This window comes from Myotis yumanensis, unplaced genomic scaffold (assembly GCF_028538775.1).
Source record: "Myotis yumanensis isolate MYYU_CA2020_CCGP unplaced genomic scaffold, mMyoYum1.0.hap1 SCAF_17, whole genome shotgun sequence".
In the NCBI taxonomy this organism is placed as follows: Eukaryota; Metazoa; Chordata; class Mammalia; order Chiroptera; family Vespertilionidae; genus Myotis; species Myotis yumanensis.
Genome location: NW_027223768.1, coordinates 33963952 through 33989587, shown reverse-complemented (window position 1 = coordinate 33989587; position 25636 = coordinate 33963952). Strand labels below are relative to the sequence as shown.

The 25636-nt window shown below is 46.1% G+C and overlaps 1 protein-coding gene across 1 annotated transcript; it reads left to right on the top strand.

Annotated features, from left to right (window-relative positions):
• Positions 1–14911: 14911 nt before the first annotated feature.
• Positions 14912–19480, top strand: RHEX (regulator of hemoglobinization and erythroid cell expansion). The gene is made up of 5 exons (XM_070397379.1): positions 14912–14922; positions 15126–15226; positions 16686–16829; positions 18422–18492; positions 19258–19480. The coding sequence occupies exons 1-5, from the start codon at positions 14912–14914 to the stop codon at positions 19456–19458; spliced, it is 528 nt and encodes a 175-aa protein (XP_070253480.1). The 3' UTR covers positions 19459–19480.
• Positions 19481–25636: the final 6156 nt, after the last annotated feature.

Below are 25636 nucleotides of genomic sequence, written 5' to 3'. Positions count from 1 at the left end.
AGGCGTGAACTGGGTGTTTCATATGTATTTTCACATGGACTTGGGGTGCTTTACGGCATGGTGAGTGTTTACATAACTCATAACTGGTGCAGAAAGTCAGTTAGGGGATCAGAAGGTAGAAATATATTGTATATTTTGAAATAATAATAAAAGATCTGAATTTGAATCCTGATTCTGCTACTTACCACAACTCTATAAATTTGGGCAAGTTAACCTTCTCAATTTTCAGTTTCTTTGTAAAACAGTATCTTCCTTGTAAGTTGTTGTGAGAATTAAATGAACTAGTGTATATGAAGCAACTGGTGCCCTTGCTGGTGCTCAGTAAATAATAAAACATTTTATTACTAACTAGAGGCCCAATGCACGAAAATTCGTGCAAGAGTAGGCCTTCCTTCCCCAGGTTGCCAGCACCGGCTTCCCTCCAGCACCTGGGACCTAGCCTGCCTTCCCTTCGGCCCTGGCTTCATCAGGAAGGATGTCCGGAATGACGTCCGGAAGGCGTCCAGTCTAATTAGCATATTACCCTTTTATTATTATAGATAATAAACAGACTTGAAGCATAAATTAAAATACTCATGGACATAACAATATACAATTACTGAGAAATGATAATTCATTGCTACCCAGATTGAAGTGAAATGGACAGGCTCCAATACTGCCAATGGAATGCATGTTCTAAGAGCAGAAGATCGATACAATGCAAAAGCTATAAAGACACTTTTCTTTGACTTAGATATCTACCTCTGGAACTTGATCCTAAGGAAATAGTCTAAAATAAGCCCCCCACCCAAATAAATCAGTGTGTACAAAATTATCCATCATGATGGTGTCTCCAATAGTAAAAACATTGGAAACAATGGAATGATGACCCAAGGGACACTGATATCAGCAAAATGGGAAGTTAGGCAGCCCTTAAAAGTTCCATGAAAACTTTTTTGGGCGCAGAGGGACCCTGTGCCCTAAGGTGGGAGCAGGCCTGGAAGAGTGTGAAGAGAGAAAAGCTAGCAGAGTCCCTGAGATACAGCTAAAAGGGCAGGTGGCTGCCAGGGAGTGGGAGCCTTATAGATTTGTTCAGAGTCTTAGATTTCATCCCAAGTGCAATGGGAAGCCACTGGGGGTTTTAAGCAGAACGTGACATAACAAGAATTGTGGGTTTTATTTTTTAAAATATATTTTTATTGATTTCAGAGAGGAAAGGAGAGGGAGAGATAGAAACATCAATGATGAGAGAGAATCATTGATTGCCTGCCTCCTGCACCCCGCCCCCCTACTGGGGATTGAGCCTGCAACCTGGGCATGTATCAAACCTGGGACCCTTCAGCCTGCAGTCCAATGCTCTATCCACAGAGCCAATCCAGCTAGGGCAAAAGTTGTGGGTTTTAAAAGCTCATTCGTTATAATGTGGAAAACAATTTGGAAGTCTATTTTTTTTTAAAGTCTAAGTATGCAGGGAAAGCATTATGCAAAAATGTATTAGGGAGATTGGATAGTGAGTAGGGCTTTTTCCGCCCTTTTCAAAAATTCCTAATCTTATTGACACTCCATGTTCAGAAATGATTCTCCTGCAGAGAGTGGCTGCATTCCCTGGGAGACACTGTGCAAAGGGAGAAGGACTTGGGAGGGATGTGGTCTTAGAAACGTGTGTGTGTGTGTGTGTGTGTGTGTGTGTGTGTGGTGGGGGGCGAGGTGAAAGTGTGTTATCCACCTCCATCAGCTGCTCTTTCGCCATCAGGTGATAAACTATCAGAAATAGCTTCCTGTTTAACATCAACAGGTGATATAACTTTGTTTATCACTGTTTTGATCTCCTCTTGAATCCTGTCCTTGAGGCTGGAGTCTGTCAGCAGAGGGAAGAGGGTCCTGTCACCAGGGATTGGCAGAGGAGCCTTGGGAGAGGGAGTGCTTCAAGCAGCCCGTGTGCGAATCCCCAGTGGCCTCTGGGCAGGAGCAGGCTGAGTGCATTTGAGAGAATCATCTCATCTTCAGCAAACGCGTGCCATGAGGCTGTGTGTGAGATGCGAGCATACCCCATCCGCTCTCACAGAGCACTTTAATCCATTCACTCGTTCATTCATGCCACAAACATTTGTTGAGTACCTACCAGGTACAGGCTGAGTTTTGGAGGCCAGGGATACAGAGAAGAAGACAGTCAATAATTCTTTTTTTAAAAAAATATATTTTATTGATTTTTTACAGAGAGGAAGGGAGTGGGATAGAGAGTTAGAAACATTGATGAGAGAGAAACATCGATCAGCTGCCTCCTGCACACCCCCTACTGGGGATGTGCCCACAACCCAGGTACATGCCCTTGACCTGAATCGAACCTGGGACCGTTCAGTCCGCAGACCGACGCTCTATCCACTGAGCCAAACCGGTTACGGCGACAGTCAATAATTCTTCCTTTACTACTTAGAGCAGAGCCATGGACAATCTAATCAAAACTCCTTACAATTCCATGTGGCGAAAATGTAGTCCAGAGAGACCCAAGGCCCCTGATCGCCAGGCCACTGTGGCCCAGGTCAAGTTGACTTTCTATTGATGCAGCATGATCCTAAGGAGAGTACACTGGGACAACCCAAAACATGTCATGTTCAAAGATCCTTCTTTGGAATTGCGAGCACTGGAGGAGAGCAGACCACACAGACGAACAGAGCAGTGTGAACGTCCCACGATGCTAGCTGTTGCCACATCTACACTGGACTCGTGTAAAAGGATAACCGAAGTGGCCAATCATGAAGCTCGGCCTGATTCCTGTAGGTTAACTGTAGCTGGAGTTAATGACTTAGAGGCCATGGCAGAGTTAGCAGCACAGGGTAGTGTATGTTGAAACTGGCAGGGCAAACCCTGAGGGTGTAGAGAGCCCAGCTAGGAAGTCTCGCTGAACAGCCGCAACAGCTGTCTCAGGTTGGCCTGATTCAATGTTTAATGGCAAAGAAGTTGTTCTTGAAAAATGATCCTCACCAGTTGCCGTATGCCCCATACACACTGTCCCAATCTACGGCCTCACCACGCACAAATTCAGAGTTGGGCCAAGTTGGAAGAGACTTTCGCTAATTTCTAGAAACCGACTTCTTCATTTTATAGAGGAAGGACAGCAGTGCCCCGATGGGAAAGAGATTTGTCTGAGCTCTTGCAGTGAGTTGGTGCCAAAGCTGGGGCTTGAACCCAGGCCTCTTGACTCCTCCTCCAGTGCGCTTCCACTCTACCAGGTGCTGTGCATATTCGTGGTATTTAAACGTGAGCTCACATGGAGAGAAAGAGACCACTAATCTCCTCCATCTAGTAAGCTGCCTGCACGAAGGAGCAGGGTAGGGCCCTGCTAAAAGAGGAGGTGTCCTCTGTGGCTTCCCCCTGCTCTACTCAACTGAGCTAGATCCTTATCTTCTGACTAGCAGCCCCCACCCTATTGGAAATGTTGAAACATTTGCCACTGACCTCCAGCGACTGAGAAGCTTCGGGGTGGGGCGGGGGTGGGGGTGGGGGAGTGGGGAGATGTTTCCGTCAGGACATCGCTGAAACACAGGCTGGGATCAGACCTTGCTCATGGTTCCGGAGGTAAGTACTGTCGGGGCAGGTAGGATTTTAAATGATTTTGAGAAATGTGTGTCTGTGTGAGCATATCCATGTAGAGGTTTCAGAAGGGATTCTTCAATTATGTGTTGGCATTGCAGGAGGTGGAATTTGAATGCAGTTTGTTCTTGATGACATTAGTCTCTTGGTCCCTGAGACTAAAGATCTGTCTGCAGTAGCAGCAGCAACCAGCAGGGCTCTGGCTAAGGGGTGCACGGACTTTGAGTCCAGACAGAACTGGATCCAGAGAACTCTGCTAAACTGTTGTAAAGCCTCAGTTTCCTCATCTGGGAAATGGGCGTAAAACCACTCAAAGCGCCCAGTGTTATTATGAGGATGACAGACATGTAGTGCCCAGTTCAGTGCTCCAGTAGTAGCTATTAATTAGTTACTCTTCTTCACTGGGAACCAGGTCCCTGAGAACATCTCCCTGCAGGTATTTTTTTTCCTTAAGATTCACTCTGAGCTGCAAAGGACTGCTGGCATATGTGGAGGGAAGTGGACCAGCCTGGCAATTTAAAAATGTTATGAGGGGGCCTGGCTGGTGTGGCTCAGTGGTTGAGTATCAACCTATGAACCAGGAGGTCACGGTTCCATTCCCAGTCAGGGCACATGCCCGGGTTGCAGGCTCAGTCCCCAGTACGGGCTGTGCAGGAGGCATCCGATCAATGATTCTCTCTCATCATTGATGTTTCTATCTCTCTCCCCTCTCTGTTCCTCCCTGAAATCAACAAAAACATAATAAAAAAAAATTAAAATGTTATGAATGGGATTCAGAAAATACATGCTGTCAAAGAGAAAAGCCATAAAGCTGGGCCTCGACACCCAGCGAGGGAGGACCGGTGCTGGAAGGGTCCAAGGTCTCGAGTACTCCTCTTAAAATTCTGTGAGGGAGACACTTGACTTCCCTGTTAACGGAGGAGAAAACAGAGACTCTGGGGTCTGGGCCATTAAGCGGCTCCCCCAAGGTTAAACAGTATTTATTATATGCAAATTGATTTAATTGCAATGTGTACAGAATGCCAGGAAGTGTTTTTCCCCATCCATCACCGCTAAGTATTGTGCAGTGTAAAATATGGTCCCGGCCACCAAAGTGCTCACAACAGCATAATCTGTCGGTGCCTTGTTTCTCTGAATCTTGGTCGGGCAATCAATGAAACAGAACCATTTGGCCCTCCCAATTCACTGGGGCTTGGTGGGAACTAGCAGAGGAATCCCTGAGCACTGCTTAAGCTGCTGGCAATTCTTTATATACTTGCTGATTTCATCTTGGAACTGAATTACATTCAAGGTTTCATTCAAGTAATTGCTTGTAAAAATGCTTTCCCCGAAATTTCCCAGGTGCATCCACCTCTGGTACTTTCTTGCAAAACCGCTTTCCCCCAAAAATTATTCATTAGAAATTTGGGATGACTTGTTTTCCTCCTAAAAAAAATCGTCAGTGCCTGCACTTAGAAATGTGTGTTCCTAGAGATGAGGCCTATCTGATTGAAACTCGAAGTTGCTATTTCTGGTTAACTTGAGTATCGCCCTTTATGTTCATTTTACGAGGGTGGAATTCTAGAACAACAAAATGTCAGGAATTAGATCTCGTTAGCCCATCCTTCTCGGCTTATAAACAGGGGAACAGGTTCGGAAAGAGGAAGTGAAATGCCCAAAGGGGCTGAATTTTAAAGGTTGCCATTTCATATTCTTCCAGATGTGTCCCACCCTTGGGGGAGGCTCCTGCCATGGTGACCAGCACTGAAGGGGATCCAGAAAGGACTTCTCTGATACCCAGAACAAAGGTGACACCCTAGCCTCCCGTCATCTACTTCCCCATGGTATTTGGCAGACCTCTCTCCTCTTTCTCACGGTTGGATATTTGCATCTTTTCTGTCCCCTGGTGGGTGGACACGGGGACAGTCATAGGGTCAGGGACTGTTTGGGTACCCGGGAGTTCCCGGACTGTATGGTTTTGTACATTGGAAATGAAAATCAGGAGTGAGCCCACTTTTTTACAGGCCTATGGAAATGGGTGCGTTTATACAGCGACGCCAATTGTGGGTTGGATTCTCTGTTGTGGTCTGAGGGTCACCCCCTATTGAGCACCTTTGAGGTTGATCCTTGAACATAGGGTTTAGGAGTGCAGACCCCCCACCCTCAGCCATCGAAATCCAAGTATAACATTTCACGCCCCCAAGTTTCGCAACGAGTAGCCTACTGTTGACCAGAAGCTTTTCCGAAAACATCAACAGGTGGTTAACACAGCGATTTTCAACCTTTTTCATCTCACGGCACACGTAAACTAGTTACTAAAATTAGTAAAATTACTAATTACTAAAATTCTGCAGCACACCAAAAATATACTATATTTTTTGCCGATCTGACCCAAAAAAAAGTATACTTTTGATTCGTTCACACCAGACGGCTATTGTTGTGTTGGCAGTTGTCATTTTTTTATTTGACAATCTAAGGCAGTGGTTCTCAACCTTCCTATTGCTGTGACCCTTTAATACAGTTCCTCATGTTGTGGTGACCCCCAACCATAAAATTATTGTCGTTGCTACTTCATAACTGTAATTTTGCTACTGTTATGAAGCGTAATGTAAATATCTGATATGCAGGATGTATTTTCATTGTTACAAATTGAATATAATTAAAGCATAGTGATTAATCACAAAAACAATATGTAATTATATATGTGTTTTCCGATGGTCTTAGGCGACCCCTGTGAAAGGGTCGTTCAACCCCCAAAGGGGTCACGACCCACAGGTTGAGAACCGCTGATATAAGGGAAAGGAGCTCAGAGCCCCTGACTAAATAGTCAGGTATCCTACGTCTTAAAAATTCTTGTGGCACACCAGTTGAAAATCGCTGGGTTAACACATATTTTGTATGTTATATGATTATATAATGTAGTCTTACAATAAAGTCAGAGAAAAAATGGCATTGAGAAAATCATAAAGAAGAGGAAATATGTTTATAGTATTTTTTTTTAAATCCGCCTATAAGTGGATCCACACAGTCCAAACCTGTATTGTCCAGGGGTCAACTGCTTATGCCAACTCTGGACTAAGGTTGAATACGGTGTGCAGTGTGCGAAGGCTCTGACCCAAACAGCCTGGGTCTGAGTTCTGTCTCCTCCACAGGGGATTAGAGCCTGGTTTTCTCATTCGTCAAATGGGTTCAACAATAGTATCTACCTCAGAAGGTTGTTATTCCAAGGATTAAACGAGATAGTTTATGCAAAATGTTTTGTGCGATGCTGGCACATGGTAAGCACACAATGTGTGCGCGTGAAAGAAATGAAACAAGTGCCCTCCTCATTTTCCAGCTAAAACACCGAGGCCTGGAGAGAGAAAGCACATCACAGCCAGCAAGGCCAGAGCTGAAATTCCCAAACCAGTCTGTCTGGTCACAGGCGCCTGCCCCTGCCCACTCTCCTGCACATGCATGTGAGATTGCCTTGTGTGTACCCCGCTTTCTCCCACACTGACTTATTCCCATGTGTATCAATTCAGTATTGAACTTTGTAGAAGACTATCAATTCCATCAACGCCGTCCTCTACAATCAGGGAGAGGAGACACCCTTCGCTGGTTGCTATTCCCCCACTCACCCTCCACCCATTACCCACCTATTCTTCAAGTCGTTCCCTCTCAGTGACCCCTCTCTGAATATTCTACTGCGCGGATCTCTTTTTTCCTCTGAAATAGCACCTATTCTGACAAGTCATCACGCTTTGTTGTGCCATCTCTTCTGCTTTTTGACTTTCTCACACATCAATGTCTTGATTTTCGAAGTAAAACATGAGCTCTTGAAAATCATAACGAGGAGAAAATACATTTATAGTATTTTTTTAAAAATCCACCTGTAGCGTTTGGATGGCGTTCTCTCCTCCTTCAGGTCTACCAGAGCAATTCACACAGTACCGTGCGGACCACTCAGTACATTTCTGATTGATTGCAATGCACACATTTAGCTGATTATCTCAATGTTCTATTAACATGGTGAGATGCAATTTAGATGTAAATACATTTTTATATAGGTACATTTGGTACTATGATAATTTAATCCGCACAGAATTTCTGAGCTTGTTACAACACTCTAAAAATATTATTTTTTTTCTGCTTGGAAAAAAGATACATATTAATTGCACAAAACTTTGATAATAAGAGGTAGTATCAAGAATTAAATAAAACATTATCCACAATACCAATACCTAGTTTTGTTAACATTTAGGCATATTTTCTCCCTTTTGAACAAAGTATATTTAAATAAAATCCCCAATTTTCATCAATCTATATTCATGAATAAATTTATATTTTATATACAGAATTATTGTCCATGAACTATTCTGGATTTGGTGAATTGAATGAGGTGATTTAGGGAGTGTTATTACTAAACTAATATGATAGACAAAATGCTTAATGACCCAGAGTGTTCTTTCTTTACAAATTTTCATTCTTTTGTTTTTGTTGTTGTTAATCCTCACCCGAGGATATTTTTTTAATTGATTTTTAGAGAGAGTGGAAGGGAGGGAGAGAGGCAGAGAGAGAGAAACATTGATATAAGAGACATCAATTGGTTGCTTCCCACACGCACCCCAACCAGGGCCGGGGATCCAGCCTGTAACCGAGGTATGTGCCCTTGACAGGAATCGAATCCGAGACCCTTCAGTCTGAGGGCCGATGCTCTAACCACTTAGCAAAACCAGCCAGTGCGAATTTTCATTCTTTTTATGTTTACTTGTTGTGATCACATTGTATGTAGCAAAATATAGCTGTATTGCACTTTTTCACAGAACAGACTTCTTCCCCAGATTTATTCTTCCTAAACATAATTTTATTTTATTAATTTTAAAAATATATATATTTTTATTGATTTCAGAGAGGAAAGGAGAGGGAGAGAGAGATAGAAACATCAATGATGAGACAGAATCATTGACTGGCTGCCTCCTGCACGCCCCCACTGGGGATTGAGCCCGAAACCTGGGCATGTGCCCCTGACCGGGATCAAGCCCCAGGACCCTTCAGTCCGCAGACTGACGCTCTATCCACTGAGCCAAACCAGCTAGGGCCCTAAACATAATTTTAAATGTCTGTAACATTCCATTCTATACCTGTTTTAGCCCATCTTGACTGTTATTATTTTTTCCAGGTAAATTTTAGAATAATTTTAAATTATCAAAAATTCTCACTGTAATTTTGATTGGAATTAAATTAAACCAAGAAATCAACTTCAATTTGATTTTATTTTTAGCCTTCTAGTTTCCAATCTGAAACATGTCTTTCTATTAGTTTAAGTCTTTTAGATTTCTCAGTAAATTCCTATTGTTTTCTTCAAAATAACTTTCTTATAAATAAAATTATTCTTAGATATATCTATTGTGATGGTTGCTAAGGCTCATGGATGCCCATCCCCCACAATTCTATTTTCTAACTGACTGGTACTGGCATAATAGAAAGAATAGCTGGGAATTTTAGAATATTTATCATGCCCTCAGGACTTCCCTGAGTAGTCTTGTTAATTTCACTAGTTTTTCAATAGATTCTTTGGGGATTTCTAGGTATAAAATCACATATTTTGCAAATAAGGATGAATTTGACTTCTCCTTGCCCAAAACTACACTTTCATTTCCTTCATGCATCGTTATTAGCTCGGGCTCCATTGCCAGCCCACCAGGGCACAAAGCCCCATTAATTCTTCTCATTATCTTGAGCAAGTACTTAACTTCTCTGTGTCTTACTTTTGTCCTCCATAAAATAGAAATAATAATATATCTACCTTTAGGGTAATTGTGTGAATTGGATGAGTTAATATATGTAAGTGTCTGCCACATAGGACATGCTCAATAAATATTCAATAACCTTATTATCATAGATTGAAGGTTGGAGGAACTTCAAACTTCCAGGAATTAGAATTTCCAGAACTAACTTTTTAAAAAATGGTTATAGCAGACATCCTTGTTCTCAAATAACTGCTAAGATATTTTACCATTTGGTAAGAAGTTGATTATTGGTATAGAAGAGATATTCTTTGTTAGACTAAGAAACAATCCTCATATTTTTATTGTATAACTTAAAAATAAGAAATGAGCATTCATAAAATGTCTTTTGGCATTTACTGAGAGCACTATTTTAAATTTTAGTTTACTGATGCTGTATTTATATTACATAAAAGGCAGTTCCTTGTAATGATTGAGAATTAGGCTGTGAAGTCAGATGGGCTTGAGTTTAAAACTTGAGTCTTCCAGAGGGGAGACCAGACAAGTTGCTCAACCTCATCCAGCCTGGTGTTCTTGTCTAGGAAATGGCGATAATGTCTGTTTTTTGTAGAGCAAAAGGATAAAAGCACACAGAAAATACTCACCATTCATTTTCATCATTGTAATAACTGAATCCTGGACATCCCTGGAGTAACTTCTTGATATCTATGTATATAAAAGCCTAAGTGACCATTATGACCAGTTGACCGAATGACCGGTCAACCGGTCACTATGACGCACACTGACCACCAGGGCAGACGCTCAATGCTGGAGCTGCCCTCTGGTGGTCAGTGCACTCTCACAGCCAACCTCCCATGGTCAGCCAACCTCCTGCAGTCCCTTCCCCTGGCTGGCCAACCTTCTGCGGCCTCTCTCCCTTGCCGGCCCTGATCAGGACTGGGCAAGACAACCCCAATCAGCCCCGATCACCAGCCAGGCCGAGGGACCCCACCCGTGCTCGAATTTGTGCACTAGGCCTCTCGTTATTATATATTTACCTCTGCATTCATAAGTGAGATGATCCTGGATAGTTTCCCATCTTTTTGCCCTGGATTTGCTTATGTAGCATAAGAATCACATGTTCCTTAAAAGTTTCAAATAACTCATTTGTAAAACTAGTATATAGACACCAAGTTTCAGTAGATAATTCTAGTCATGCTTTTAATTTCTAAATAATAATAGCTGTCATTTATTGGATGCTTATTACTATGTGACAAAAGCTATAATGACTGCTTCACACATCTCATATTTCGTCCTCAGAAGTCGGTGTCATTTATATTCATCTGAGAATCAGTTATTATTGTTCCCATCTTACAGATCAGAAAGTTGAGGCTTTGAGAGGGTAAACAGCTAGAGAGACCAAGCTCTTGCAGAGAATGAGCTGGGATGTGAGGCCAGGCTGTCTGACTTTAGCAGCAAGATAGCATGCTGCTTCCCAAACCTCTTTCTTGTCTTTTTGTTTCGGTTTTGATCTCTTTAAGTTTTCTGTGCCTATGGCATCAGTTTTGCTAGTTTATAGTTTTTTAGGAAATCATTAATTTTACTGAGATTTTTTTTAATCCCTTAGTAGTCTCACAATTTTTATCTCTGTTTCTGTGGCTATATTCATTCATTATTAGTTCAGTTTATTTATGTTTTCTCCCTTTCTTGATTATTCAAAACTGTATATTAAATTAGGAGAAAATATCTAGTCATGTGGAGGAGGCTAAGGTGTGTTTTTTTAAATATTCTCTTTCCCTCTACCTTTGTTTCCCTTTTCCCATCCTCTACCCTAGCCTTTAAAGAACAGAACGCTTAGGGACAGAAAGAGCCTTAGGGGCACTTTGTGGAGCCCTTAACTCAGCAGGGCCTGGAAAGGACTTCTACCTGTCCCAGGTCACGCAGTTAGCAGGTGACAGCCAGGAGAAGCCAGGCTCTCATCTTCCTGTCTCGTTTTCTTTCTACTATGCCACACAACGTGTTATAGCTCGAATTATTAATCTTTTATCCTCACCCAAGGATATATTTATTGATATTTTTTGAGAGAGAGAGGAAAGAAAGGGAGGGAGAGAGAGAGAGAAACATCAACGTGAGAGAAACATCGATCGGTTGCCTCCCATACATGACCAGGATACCATGCTGCTTCCCAACCTTCTTTCTTGTCGTTTCGTTTTGGTTTTGATCTGGTTAAGTTTTCTGTGCCTATGAAATCAGTTTTGTTAATTTATAGACCAAGGATTGAACCCGAAACCTACATATGTGCCCTGACCAGGAATCAAACCCAAGACCTTTTGGTGCACAGGACAATGCTCCAACTAACTGAGCCACCCGGCCAGGGCAAGTTATTATTTTTTTTCTCCATTTCTTTCTTTCTTTCTTTCTTTCTTTCTTTCTTTCTTTCTTTCTTTCTTTCTTTTTTGTTTCTCTTGTTTGGGCAAATTATTAATTTTTAAAACAATAAATTAATGAAGATTGCAAAGTAATCTTAATAAAAGCTTTAAAAATGTTAAAGCTACTTATTTTTAAAAGATCACTATAAATCATCTTCTATTGTGCTCCTGCTTTAAACCACTTTCTAGAACGAGTATCCAAGGAAAGCAGGCGTCAGGCAGGAAAAGGCGCATCTTCATCGCTTCACCCCTGACAGGTTTGCTGCATTACTAGGAAGGCCCTGGGAGCTCCTTTACCAGCGGGAGGGGCAACAATAACATGGACCCAGCCTACGCGGGGGTCTCGGGGTTTCTACCAGGTCTGAAGGGAACAGAGGAAAAGCTCTCTGCTGAAGGGTGGACTTGGGGCGCCTGCGGGGTTACTGCGTTAGGGTGGGTCTGGCCGTCAAACTCCGCAATGTGAAAGGGGGCGGGACAGCTCCCATACTGATGATGGAACAAGGCGTACCAACTCTCACATGGTCCGGACAGTTTTCACAACAGAATTACCTGAAATTGCTCATTTCCCAGGTGCTGGGTATGTGTGTGTGCAGATGAGCAGATGTTTCTGCCGACTGCCTGATCAGCAGTCTGCAATTATACCCCAGGGAACAAGCTGCTCGCTGTGGTTAGGGGCCATTAGCCACTGAAATAATGACACCTGTCATGATTTTCATACCTCATCCTGTCCTGGATCTTATCTCCAAACTATGCAAAACGAATACCTAAGGTTCCTAAAATAGACCAACCGAATTTTAATAGCTCTGCTCTAGCCGCCATGGCGGTGACTGTTTGAGGTTGAATAATACCTAATAAATACTGAGTGTTTTCCTCATGCCTGGCATTGTAGAAAGTTCTGCCCTGGCCGGTTTGGCTTGGTGGATAGAGTGTCGGCCTGTGGGCTGAAGGGTCCCAGGTTCGATTCAGGTCAGGGGCACATGCCCAGGTTGCAGGCTTGGCAGCCAATCAATGATTCTCTCTCATCATTGATGTTTCTATCTCTCTCTCCCTCTTCCTTCCTCTCTGAAATCCATAAAAATATATTTAAAAAAGGAAAGTTCTTTACGAACAGCATCACTCGCCAAGCCCACCCAGGTACTGTCCTTCTCCCCCTATTACAGGTACAGTAACCGAGTCACTGAAAAGTTCAATAATTCACATCTAGAAGGGAACAAACCTCGGATCCCCATTTCATCCTGTTTGACTCTCCTGCTGTATCCTGGCACAGAGACTGTGCGCCATTTGGCTAGCAAGATGCTCATATATATTGAGACGATGCAATGAAGTCTAGGCCAGTGGTTGGCAAACTGCGGCTCGCGAGCCACATGGGGCTCGTGGGCCCCTTGAGTGTGGCTCTTCCACAAAATACCACGTGCGGGCGCACATGTACAGTGTGATTGAAACTTCGTGGCCCATGCGCAGAAGTCGGTATTTTGTGGAAGAGCCACACTCAAGGGGCCAAAGAGCCGCATGTGGCTCGCGAACCGCAGTTTGCCGACCACTGATTTAGGCAATCTAGTTTTGTATAAGGAGCTAAATAAGGTATTGGGTCTAAAATAATGGAACACTCATTTAATGCAGTGATTCTCAACTGGGGGCAACAGCGCCTGCCTCAGGGGGCATTTGGAAATATGTGGGGTCATATTTGGTCATTGTGGTTGCTGTACTGACCTGTCACATTGGTGGGCTCTCAGGATGCTAAATGCCCAGCCATGTGCAAAACAGTTCCGGGCAACGAGGAACTGACTGGCTCCAAACATCAGAGACGGCTAAGAAACACTGACAACATGGACTAGTAGGACTTTAAAATGATTCTATAAAAGTCAAGGATGGCAAGCTCAAATGCCCTCAGGGATCAGCCAGGGGCTAAAGAGTACATGTCCCTAAATCTTAAAAGCACATCATCAAACAAAATAGCCTAGGCACCAGCTTTGGTCTGTGGGCCCCAATTGAGCTTTTTAATGGCGTTTTTTTCTGATTTCAAAACATATTTATAATACACTAAATGAAGAGAAACAGCTGCTAATTAGTATGATCCCATGTTTTAAAATGAATATATATATATATATATATATATATATATATATATTCACACATTCACAAAGTATTTCTTATGAAAATATATAGACAATTTCATGGAATAAAATTTAAGGTGATTTTGTAAAATACTTTGCTGATTTTATGAAATGCTTCCACTATAAATATCTATTTATTGTTTAATTTTTAATAAATAAAGGATAAGAGGAACCTTAAAAAATTTAAACTTCGAGTGTGGTATCAGAACCCAGCCCTGGTATCTTTCTGGCCACCCGCTTCGATGGGAGAAGGAGGACGATTTCTGCGATTAAGGACAAATGAGACATTCAACATGAAGTAAATCAATACCAAAGCATAGAGCCTGGCCTGTGTGGCTCAGGGTTTGAGCATCAACCCATGTATCAGGAGGTTATGGTTCAATTCCCAGTCAGAGCACATGCCCGGGTTGCGGGATCAATCCCCAGTGTGGGGCGTGCAAGAGGCAGCCAATCGATGATTCTCTCTCGTCATTGATGTTTCTGTCCCTCTCTTCATCTCCCTTCCTCTCTCTCTGAAATCAATAAAAATATATATTTTTAAAAATACCAAAGAGTGCCTTAAAAGTGGAACGCTGTTGATTTTGCAGACATACAGGCCTAGCTCCGGCTGTTTGCCGCAATCAAGCTCTCCTGATCAAGTCCAGTCTTCCTTTTGCAGCTGCCCCAGAAATCAGTCCGGTCCTGAGATTTGCTTGAGAAGTAAGTATCTGCACTAAAACATATCTGTGCCCTTTTTCAATCAAGTCACCAAATCCTTCATGATCATTGTTTTTCCTGAAAAACCCCGTCTCGCTTTATCTGGATCATCCCTGCGTTTTCTTCGCAGCGTCTTAGTTCTGCGGTTTCCATTCCGTGCACAGTCACATGGGGCTCTGGGAGAGGAGCGCCAATGGCCCCAAGCAGCTGACTTGCCCGAGGAGAACTGGGTTCTCGTGAGGCCAGGAGTCCTGACCAGAGCTGCCTTGCCTCCTGCAGGTCTCCTGACGGGTCTGCTGGCACCACTACTTGGAAACGAGGTACCCAGGGTGGCTCCTCTCAAGTCTCTTCCTGCTGCACCGGGAAGCGCCTGAGCCCCACTCACAACCCCCGGCCGCCCTGCAGGAAGCTGGCCATGCTGACAGAGTGAGTGAGGTCCCATCAGGCTAACAGCTACAGCTGGCTCCCCAGGGTGCACCCTCCCGTCCCTGGCTTCCCAGGCCTTACTGTCCAGAGAGCAGACACACAGCCACACCAGAGGGCGGCCTCTGGCTCCGGGCAGGGATGGGTTTGCAGCTGTATTGGCATCTCTGTAGCTTCTCACTCTGACCCCTCTCCTCTCCCAACAGAGCCATGCAGCTCTGGCACGGCTTAGTGATCGCATTCGTGTCCCTGGTCCTACAGGCCTGCCTGCTCGCAGCCACCTACTACCTGCTCAGCAGACACATGGGTAACGGCTCAGCGTCCTCTCCCCTCCTGGTTACCCCCAGGGACCATTCCCAAGCTGGCAGCAAGGCCAGCCCCCTCTGGAGTCCCCGAGTATCACTTGCAAACCTTGAGGATTCACTGGCCAAATGGCCCCTCATCCTCACCGGGTAGTCCCCACTCCGACCCAACCTGTTTCTGGTTGGGAATCACGGGCCCGGAGTCCTTCCACTACCTGGCCCTTCTGCCTAGAGACAGGCTTCTGTAAAGCTCGTGAGGGTGGCCTCATCGAACCTGGGCCTAGTTAATTTTCCTCATCACCACAAAGGACTGACCGTGAAGAAAGGGCTTTGAATTGCTACAGAAGGCAGTATGGTTGGGTTAGACTAAGAGACCATCTTCAATTCTTGAGCTGCTTCACAATGGGGAGTAGAGAAGCTGTGTCTTGGGAAGACATTGCAATTAGGGAAAATAAAACATTTCTTTGGCCAAGGCAGGAGATTGGGCAGGATAATGCCATGAAGGTTTTTTCAGTAAAGGAAGTCGAGACTTCTCTCCATCCATCCATCCATCCATCCATCCATCCCTCCGTGCATTCATTCATTCATTCATTTATGCAATACAACAGGAAACAAACAAAAAAAATCCCTGCCCTTAGGTAATTTACATTCCTTGGGGGTACAGACAACAAATAAGAGAAGTAAAATACATGGGTTAGGCTATGGAAAGTGCTAGGGAGGAAAAAAGCAAGGCAAGGGATACAGATTGAGTGGTGGCCAGCATCCCTGACATGCTGACATTCTATCCTATATAATAAAAGGCTAATATGCAAATCGACCGAACAGGGGAATGACCGGTTGCTATGATGAGTACTGACCACCAGGGGGACAGATGCTCAATGCAGGAGCTTCCCCCTGGTAGTCAGTGTGCTCCCACAAGGGGAGCTCTGCTCAACCAGAAGCCAGGCTCCTGGCTGGGGAGCGTAGTGGTGGTGGCGGGAGCCTCTCCCACCTCCACAGCAGTCGGACATCCCCCGAGGGCTCCCGGACTGCTAGAGGGCGCAGGCCGAGCTGAGGGACACCCCCCTCACCCCCCTGCCCCCAGTGTATGAATTTTGTGCACCAGTCCTCTAGTTTGATTATAAACTTGAGGGAAGCGAGGAACTGACCTGCACCTGTAAAGGCCCTGAGACAGGAGAGCGTTTCACACATCACAGCAGGAGCAGAGGCTGGGTGGCTGGAGCAGAGGACGTAGCGTGAGAGAAGGAGGTGAGGCCAGAGAGGAAGAAGGAGGAAGGCCATGGAGGGCCTCCAAGGTTGGGACTTCGGCTCTTTCTCCAAGTGAGATGAGGGGCGTCACAGTGGAGGGGGCTGAGATGTGAAAAGATCCTTCTGATCGTTTTCCCTAAGGAGAGTGGTGCTCAGAAATGGGGGGTGCCTGCCCCGGGGAGCTTTCACTTTGGACTCTTGCCCTGTTCCCTCTAGCCAAAGAGAACGAACAGTTACTCAGAAGATCCAGGCTCTGGGCCCCCAGGCCCAGCCCTGCCCACCACCACTCACCTGCTGCACAGGAGACGAAGGAGACCGGGGCAAAGAGAAGCACCCCTGCTCGGGAGTCCCGTTACAGGAGTGAGTGATGGGGCTGGGGAAACACGGTCATAAAGTGTATTGTGCTCCGTCTACACAGCCGGAGAGCCTCCCCGCAGCAGCCCAAGTCTGTCCCTGCCGCCCAAACCCAGCCCGGATTCCTCCCACCCACCCCAGTAGAGGCCTCACTATCCTATCTTTTCCAGAAAGTCATTCATCCCGTCAGTGGGGCAGACCTGGTTGGGGGTGTGTGGGTCTAAGCCAGGGGTCCTCAAACTTTTTAAACAGGGGGCCAGTTCACTGTCCCTCAGACCGTTGGAGGGCCAGACTATAGTTTAAAAAAAAACTATGAATAAATTCCTATGCACACTGCACATATCTTATTTTGAAGTAAAAAAACAAAACGGGAACAAATACAATATTTGTATTTGCATGTGGCCTGCGGGCCGTAGTTTGAGGACCCCTGGTCTAAGCTCTTTGCTAGGTTTTGTCACGTATGAACGACTGCAGAGGGGGCTCGGGGTCTGTTGCTGCTCCTGTCTTTGCAATACCAAGGCATCTTTTCTGTCACCTGGCCAGTTAGTGGTGGAGCCAAGATTCTGACTGACTCTGCCTGTGTCCAGCTGTGGCTGGTGCTATGCATCCTGCCATCTGGCCAGTGTCATTGGCTGGTCCCAGAAGCTGATTCCACCGTGCTCCCAGGGTGTCCATCTTAGATCCTCATGGGTATCCGGGTACTTCAGTAAACATGAGTCTTGCTGATGGTTTAGATGTATGTCTGCCTCTGGCAAGTGGACCAACAGGCTCACCACCCTCTTGTTTTCTATCTCGGGGCTTGGGAGGCCCACCAGGTCACTATTGACACAGTGGAAATTATTGCTTCTGCAGCATGACAATGACCCCTGGGGGAGCACCCTCCAGAGATCATACTTTCTCCCATTGGTTTATTTCTTGGTTGATTTGGGTTTGCTCCCTCCTCCTACTGTGATCTTTTGAGTTGGAGAAATCGGGTTGTCAGGCTTCCTAGCACTGAGATAAGGCCTCGGGGCACATGGGGACCAGAAGATGCCGCTCAGAGTTTCAGCAGAATGAGACAGGCACTGGCCTCGTCATGACCCCTGACCCTAAAGCTGCACCAGAACCTGGCCAGACTCAGAGGCCCTTTAGTTGCCAGGGAGCTCAGAGACCATCGTCCAATCCTCTTGTTTTATGGGGGACAAAACCAGGGCATAAAAAAGGATGTGACCTGCCTGGAGTTAGGGACAGGTTAGCCTAGAACCTGTGCCATGACTTCCGAGGCCAGAGCTGTTGGCTTGGGGCGCACTGTCTCATCATGACCCTGTATACTGCACCCACGCACAAGCAAGCCAGTTAGCTTCAGGTGGAGCTGGACAAACAGCAGCGCCTGGACTCTAGGCCATGTTCCTGCCCATCTTTGGAGGCTCTGTCTCCCACCCCTTCTCTCTATTCTATCCCTCTCTCCCTTTGGGGAGCTCTTTATCTCTCTTCCCCGCTCCTTTTTGCATTGCTGGCTCTGCCTCTGTCTTTTTCCCATCCTCCCTTCCATGGTCTCTGTCCTCTCCTAACACCCTCCAGCTTTCTTTAGAAGAAGAACAGTTTCTATTTCTCTCTAGATAACTGCCACACATCCTCAGAGAGCTCCGACACCTCGGACAGCGCCGGCCACTCGCCTCCCACGGGCCAGGTAAGGAACACTCCTAGTGATCCCAGCCCTCCATGTGCAGCCTGGGGTCCGAGAACTCAGGCCACCCAGCTCCAGAGATGGGAGCAAGAAGGGAGGGGCTTTGGGAGTCACCGCAGCATCCTCAGGAGAGGGTGGTTAGGCGTTCACTCACAGCCCCGTGTCCACACGGATCATCCAAGCAAAGTGGGTCCGAGTGGGCTGTAAAAATGGAAGTGCTGCCCAGCCAGTGTGGCTCAGTGGTTGAACATTGACCCGTGTACCAGGAGGTCGAGGTTAGATGCCTGGTCCGGGCACATGCCTGGGTTACAGGCTCGATCCCTAGTAGAAGGCATGCAGGAGGCAGCCAATGAACAATTCTCTCTCATCATTGATGTTTCTATCTCTTTCTCCCTCTCCCTTCCTCTGAAATCAGGCTCACTACCCTTTTTAAAAAAAAAAAAAAAAAAGGAGAGTGCTAATGGGAAGCCTCCTTCTCCCCGTATCCCAGTCACTGGGCCACTGCTCTGAGTCCTGACCTCATTTGAATTGATTGTCTATATCTCTCTCCCTTACACCCATTCATCCCCTGCAGACAGGAGGAACAAAGGCATTGGCAATCTTCCTCACTGCCCTGACCCTGCTCTCGGCCATGACTGCCTGGGACCCAGGCTCCGTCTCATCCAGCCCAGGGCAAGCCTCTCTGCGTGAGAGTTTAGTCCTGGGGTCCTGCCTCCTCCAGACACGGTAGGAATCTGGACCTACACTTCTCTGCTCTTTTCCCCCAAGGCCACCAGGAATGTGAATTACACCCAAGTGGTCTTTCCAGCCACAGGAAGACTAGAGGACACATCCGCCCTGGACTATGAGGACATCGAGGACATGACCGATTATGTCAATGTCGACCCAAAAAGCCACAAGCACAATTTCTGGACTTTTGTGAACCCTGCTGCCTCCGAGCCTGTGGAATACTCTCAAGTGGCCATGTGAATTCCAGGGTCTGCTTTTTGAAATGGGGTCAAGTTCTCTACAAATTCTCGTACTTATTTTGTAGGGAATGACTTTCTGTTTTGTGTGTGTGTGCGTGCGTTTTAACAAGGCTTGGGAGGAAAAAATAGGCTGTATCTCAGCAAGAAAGGCTCATATGGGAAGTTAGGATGAGCTTCCAGGTTGAGTCTGAGCTCACTGAAGCAGATCAGTAGGGAAAGTGGGGAAGTCTCAATAAGAAAATTGTTTTAAAAGATTTTAATCAGCTATAGTAGAGTCCCATTTGGCAGTCTTACGATTGAATTAACCTCTGAGCTATTTAATTATTGGCAGCGAACAACTTCTTTAAAAGTTTTAAATAAAACGGCAACCGCCAGTTCTTCTTTTCCTCTTGCCCAGCCCAGTGTCCCTTTCTCAGAGCTGTGCCTGCTGAGTGATCCTGCTTTGCCCTCAGAACTTTAAATAGTCCACTTAGAAGGCCCACTATCGCTCAACCTTTGAACTCACTGTTTCTTATGAATGAGAGATGACAAATACCGCCTGATTAAACGCCAACCAGTATCACAATCTGTTACTACAAGAACAACTTCCCAAATTTAATCTAATAAAATCTAATATCCATTCCTGGTTTGTTGTTTCCTTTTTAACCAATTCTATATAATAAAAGGGTAATATGCAAATCGACCGAACGGCGGATCGACCGGTCGCTATAACACGCACTGACCAGCAGGGGGCAGATGCTCAATGCAGGAGCTTCCCCCAGCCCACAGGGCCTGATCGCTGGATCAGGGCCTGCAGGCCAACCTCTTGGTCCCTTCCCCCGGCCAGGAAGCTCTGATTGCCTGATAGGGAATGGGGAACCGGGGGTGGGTGGTGGCAGACATGACCGGCGCCAGGCCAAGGCCCCCACCCCGCCGGTCGCCCCACACACAGAGGGCCACTGGCAGCGGAGGGCGGGGCCGGAGAGCTGGCAGGAATGGCCAACCTCTGGGTCCCTCCCCCGGTCTGCAGGCTCCGATTGCCTGAAGGCAAACAGGGAACTGGGGGTGGGTGGCGGTGGGGGGCGTGGCTGGCTGCGGCAGCTGGGGAAGATGACCCTGACCACAGACCAGGCCTAGGGACCAGACCTGAGCAGAATTTCGTGCGCCAGGCCTCTAGTTAGGAATAAAAGGACACTTCCTTAACTCAATTAAGAATAGCTTATCTGAAATCAGTAGATGCGTGATATTTAACTGTAAGGTCCTAGGCATAGTCCTATTAGATCATGAACAAAGTAAGAATCCCCACAAGCCTGCTATTTCCTTCGTTATCTAAAATCATTCTAGAAGTTCTAAGCAGTTCAATTAAACACTTGACAAAAATAAGGGCTATAACTATTGGAAAGGAGGATGAAATTTGTCATTGTTTGCAGATATCCTTGTCCTAGAAAACCTCAGAGAATTAACTTAAAACGATTTAAAATTGATTACATGCAGTAAGCAGTGACTAGAGAAATATGCAACATACTTTCTCCAATAGTTAATTAAGACAGGAATTTTTTTAAAAAAATGTTCACCATAGCTAAACATCTCCCAAAGGGGAAACCCTAGGAATACTCTTAGCCAAATTCTAACTCCAATGAGTGGTGTTCAGATCTTAGAGATGATTTATGAACTTGCTCCCTCTGCTGGCTGAAAATGACTTTCTAGCCCTGGTACTGGGAGCAGTGGGTGGCTTTCCTAGTCCCAGGTTCCTCTTTTCCCCAAGAAACTGAAGAAATGGTTCTGGCTTGGCTTCTATGGCTTGAAGTATTTGCTGATCTATATGTCCCTTCACCTTAGCCTGCCATTGTTGCTCTGCTCTTTCCTGCTAGATTTGAATGTTTGTGCGCCCCTCCCCGCCCCCTGCCCCCCGCCGCCCCCGCCCCCACTTCATATGTACAAATCCTAACCTCCAAGGTGATGGCATTAGGAGATGGGGCCTTTGGGAGGTAATTAGGTGATGAGGGTGATTCCCTTGTGAATGAAATTAGTGCTCTTATAAAAGAGATCCCACAGAGCTCCCTAACCATATATATAATTGTTTTCAGAGAGGAAGGGAGAGGGAGAGAGAAATAGAAACATCAATGATGGGAGAGAATCACTGATTGGCTGCCTCCTACATGCCCCCTACTGGGGATCGAGCCCACAACCCGAGCATGTGCCCTTGACTGGAATCAATCCGGGACCCTTTAGTCCACAGGCCGACTCTATCCACTGAGCCAACCTGACTAGGGCAGCCCTTCTGTCTTGTAAGGATACCATGCGCAGTCCACAGCCTGGAGCGGGCCCTCACCAACCATGCTGACACCCTAATTTTGGATTTCCAGCCTCCAAAACTGTGAGAAACAAACTTCTGTTGTTTATAAGCCACCCGGTCTGTGGCATTTTGTTACGGCAGCCAGGATGGACGAAGATATCTCCCTAGAAAGCTTTTCTTAATGGAGAAATGGAGATTCTATTGATTAGAGGGGCAGAATGAGGAATAAACACTGACAACAACACTGTCTTTGCATCCAGAAGCAAAACTGTACTTCTTATTGATCTCTTTTGAAAAGAAAACACACACACAACAAACAAACAGAACGACAGAGAACTGAAGAGGCTCAGACATGTACCATGCAGCCAAAAGAGACTGCCTGGGGGCACTGCGAGACAGTTCCCACACCAGGAGAAGGGGTGGCAGCAGCCACGCAGTCGCACAGATAGAGCGCCTGCTTTCTGCAGAATGTGGACAGGCCCTGGGGATGGGGAGGAGCATATGTAAAATGGAGACTGAGCAGCTGTGCGGGTGGGGTCACAGCAGGCATGACCTAGTTGTGACAACAGGCAGGAACATGTGCAAAATCACATGTGGCAGAGGGGAATTAACAGAGCAGTGAAACCAGAGCCTATCAGTGTTAGGCAAAGTCGGTGCAAGAGTGTTAGGATTAGGTGGACCTAATCAGAGAAAACAGCCCAGAGAGAGGTGCTTCTGAACTCAGCTTAGAAAGAAGGGTGGCTCAGTGGATAGAGCATCGGCCTGTGGACTGAAGAGTCCCGGGTTTGATTCTGATCGAGGGCACATGCCCAGGTTGCAGGCTTAGTCCCCAGTGGGGGATGTGCAGGAGGCAGCCGATCAATGATTCTCTCTCATCATTGATGTTTCTATCTCTCTCTCCCTCTCCCTTCCTCTCAGAAATCAATAAAAATATATTAATAATAAAAAAGAAGGGTGGAAATCTATTGATGGGAGAAGACGCAGAAGAAAAGGGGGCAGGCCTGACTGGATGCAGGCTCTCTGAACTGCATGGGGGAATGTCCATGCCTGGGCTCAGAGACAGTGGGGAGACTTGGATCAGGGAGTTGCTGTCAAAGAGAACAGAGACCTGAACGTCAGCGACCATATGATTAAGGTCTCTAATGAACTCCGCTATGATTGGCTTCAAAAGTAGGACATTTTAGAGCCAATAAATATATCGTGGAGTTTAACATTAGCACCCACCCTGATTGCTTATAAAGGGCAGGCATTCTTGGGGAGAGTTGCTCAAGAAGCAAGTTGAAAGTGTGGCTTCAAGTGACTTACAGAGGTTTGATTGACGGTCGATGGGCTCGTTTCATGTCCTGAGGAGTTTGGGCCAAGAAGCTGATGACTGGAGACAGCTAACAATTTGAACTGCTGCTCAAAGTCATTGCTAGCCGACCATGAAGCCAGAAATAAAATGGCCTTTTGCTTAGGAGACTTCTGAGAGCTTAGAAGGTTAGCTGCCTAAATGTGAATGGTCGCCTGTGTAGTTTCTAGCACAGCGAAGTCACTTTCTCCCGGTGTGCTATGTCATCAGGACCTACAGGCAACAGTCATGCTGCCCCACTCACACTGGGTTCCTCTGTGGGTGAGAACTGGATGGAAACCTCTCCAAAACTATCCTAGAACAAGATACAGAGAAGCTGACTTGCTACTGGCAACCAGGTGGTAGTTGATTACATGATAATAATAAACTGGGAATAAACAATATACCGGAATAAACAGTATACCAGAATAAAGTTGACCTGTCTTCAATAAATTCTTTTTTAAAATATATTTTTATTGATTTCAGAGAGGAAAGGAGAGGGGGAAGAGCATACAAACATCAATGATGAGAGAGAATCATTGATCGGCTGCCTCCTGCACGCCCCATACTGGGGATAAAGCCAGCAACCCTGGCATGTGCCCTTGACCAGAATCGAACCCAGGACCCTTTAGTCCACAGGTCAATGCTCTATCCCAGTGGTTTTCAACCTTCCTAATGCCGAGACCCTTTAATACAGTTGCTCATGTTGTGGTGACCCCCAGTTTCATTGTTACAAATTGAACATAATTAAAGCATAGTGATTAATCACAAAAACAATATGTAATTATATATGTGTTTTCCGATGGTCTTAGGCGACCCCTGTGAAAGGGTCGTTCGACCCCCAAAGGGGTCGCGACCCACAGGTTGAGAACCGCTGCTCTATCCACTGAGCCAAACCAGCTTGGGCTCTTCTAAAGGAGCAACGACCCAAATGCCCACCATAGAACTTCAGCAGAATTCCATGCGGACACTGCCTTATTGGCCAACAAGACCCAATAGGGTGAGGAGGTATTTTATGCCCAACATCAGTGGGGTTTTTGCTCTTGGGATCAGGACAGGTTTCTGGGTCCAGGGGGGGCTCTCAAGAGGCCTTCCACACCAAGCCCCCAGTCTCTAAACCGAACACATTATAGTAACTCCATCTTATCTCGCTTTATAGTTTTGTTTTTTGTTTTGAGGTCCCGCTGGCTCCCTTAAACACTCACTCTTTCAGGCAGGAATTTCTAGACTCAGTCTTTCACCGCTTGCTCTTTGCCCTTCCTTGCCACATACACCCTCCCTGAGCATCGAGGGGAGCATGTGTCCAGGTACCTCAGGAGAACTGAGTGAAATGAGAGACCAAGACTCTAGAACTTTAGGGAAAGTCCCTATGGCCTTCGAGCTGGGAGGCTGGTGACTTTCCCAGCCTACCCCAAGGTCATTGCTGCTTCAAACCCACTTTCAGCTCCACACTGCCACCGTGTGGCTCCACGGAAAATTGCACTCTTGTTTCTTTTTTTTTTTTTCTTCTTCTTAAACTGGGTGAAGGGGCTCCGGGAAGGTGGCTCCCCACACCTCAACCTTCCCCTTGCCCGTGCCCTGCTCAAGGAGATAAAAATTTTAATTTAATTTGCCTATTCCATTATCATTGTCACTGGGAAACAAAGATGCCTAGAAATTTCCTGGTTGCTAAGGGATTTTATTGGTGAATTTCAACTACATTTCTGGGTTCCCGACCCTGAGTGAGCTGCTGCAGCGTAGGCTGAATTCATAGCCTCTTAAAAGACCTATTTATATACAGAGCACAGCTGGAAAATTATTGGCCCATACCAAACAACATAAAAAATCACCCTGAGGAACCCACCACCCTCCTCCTGCCATCGTCTGCCCTGCTCCCTAACGAGTTCTAAGGGACTAAAGTACTGTATTTCACAGAGTTAGCCTTCTGGGGTCAGCTGCCAAAACTGAGATTCACCCAGCCCTGTTCAGGTGGCTCAGTTGGTTGGCGCATCGTCCATACACCAAAATGCTGTGGGCTTAATTCCCAGTCAGGGCACATACCTCGGTTGTGGGTTTGATCCCTGGTCGGGATGTGTACAGGAGGCAACCGATCGATGTTTCTCTCACATCAGTTTCTCTCTCTCTCTCTCTCTCTCTCTCAAAATCAATTTTTTTAAAAAAAATGAGATTGGCCCAGACAGCACAGAACCTCCTCGCTTCCCACGGAGACCCACCTCCCCGAACCCTGCCCAAGGCCCTGTGCTGTGCCAGAATGTCTGTGAGAACTTCCCACACATACTGCCAACGCTGTCGTTCATAGATCCAGACAAGACCCTGCCAATTCCTTCAGGAGCCTCCTGCAATAGGCTCCCGAGGCCCCAGCCCAGGGTCCAGTTGCTCCCTACTGCCCTCATCACTGGACAGCACCAGTTTTCCGAAGAAGATCAAATGCTGCCTTTCCATGGAAGGAACAGTGAGGCCTGCAAGCCACCACCACAAGTAAATCCCCGGCGTACAACGAAAAACTGAAGACATGATCGTGGTATGTATGATTTGCTATAGAAAGCAAGAGTAGACACGGAAGGTGCTCTGGCC

Excerpts from the sequence above, each read along its gene's own strand:
- RHEX (XM_070397379.1), top strand. Across the intron at positions 16,830-18,421 it reads TCGGGAGTCCCGTTACAGGA|ATAACTGCCACACATCCTCA; the intron begins GTGAGTGATGGG and ends ATTTCTCTCTAG. Across the intron at positions 18,493-19,257 it reads ACTCGCCTCCCACGGGCCAG|GCCACCAGGAATGTGAATTA; the intron begins GTAAGGAACACT and ends TTTTCCCCCAAG.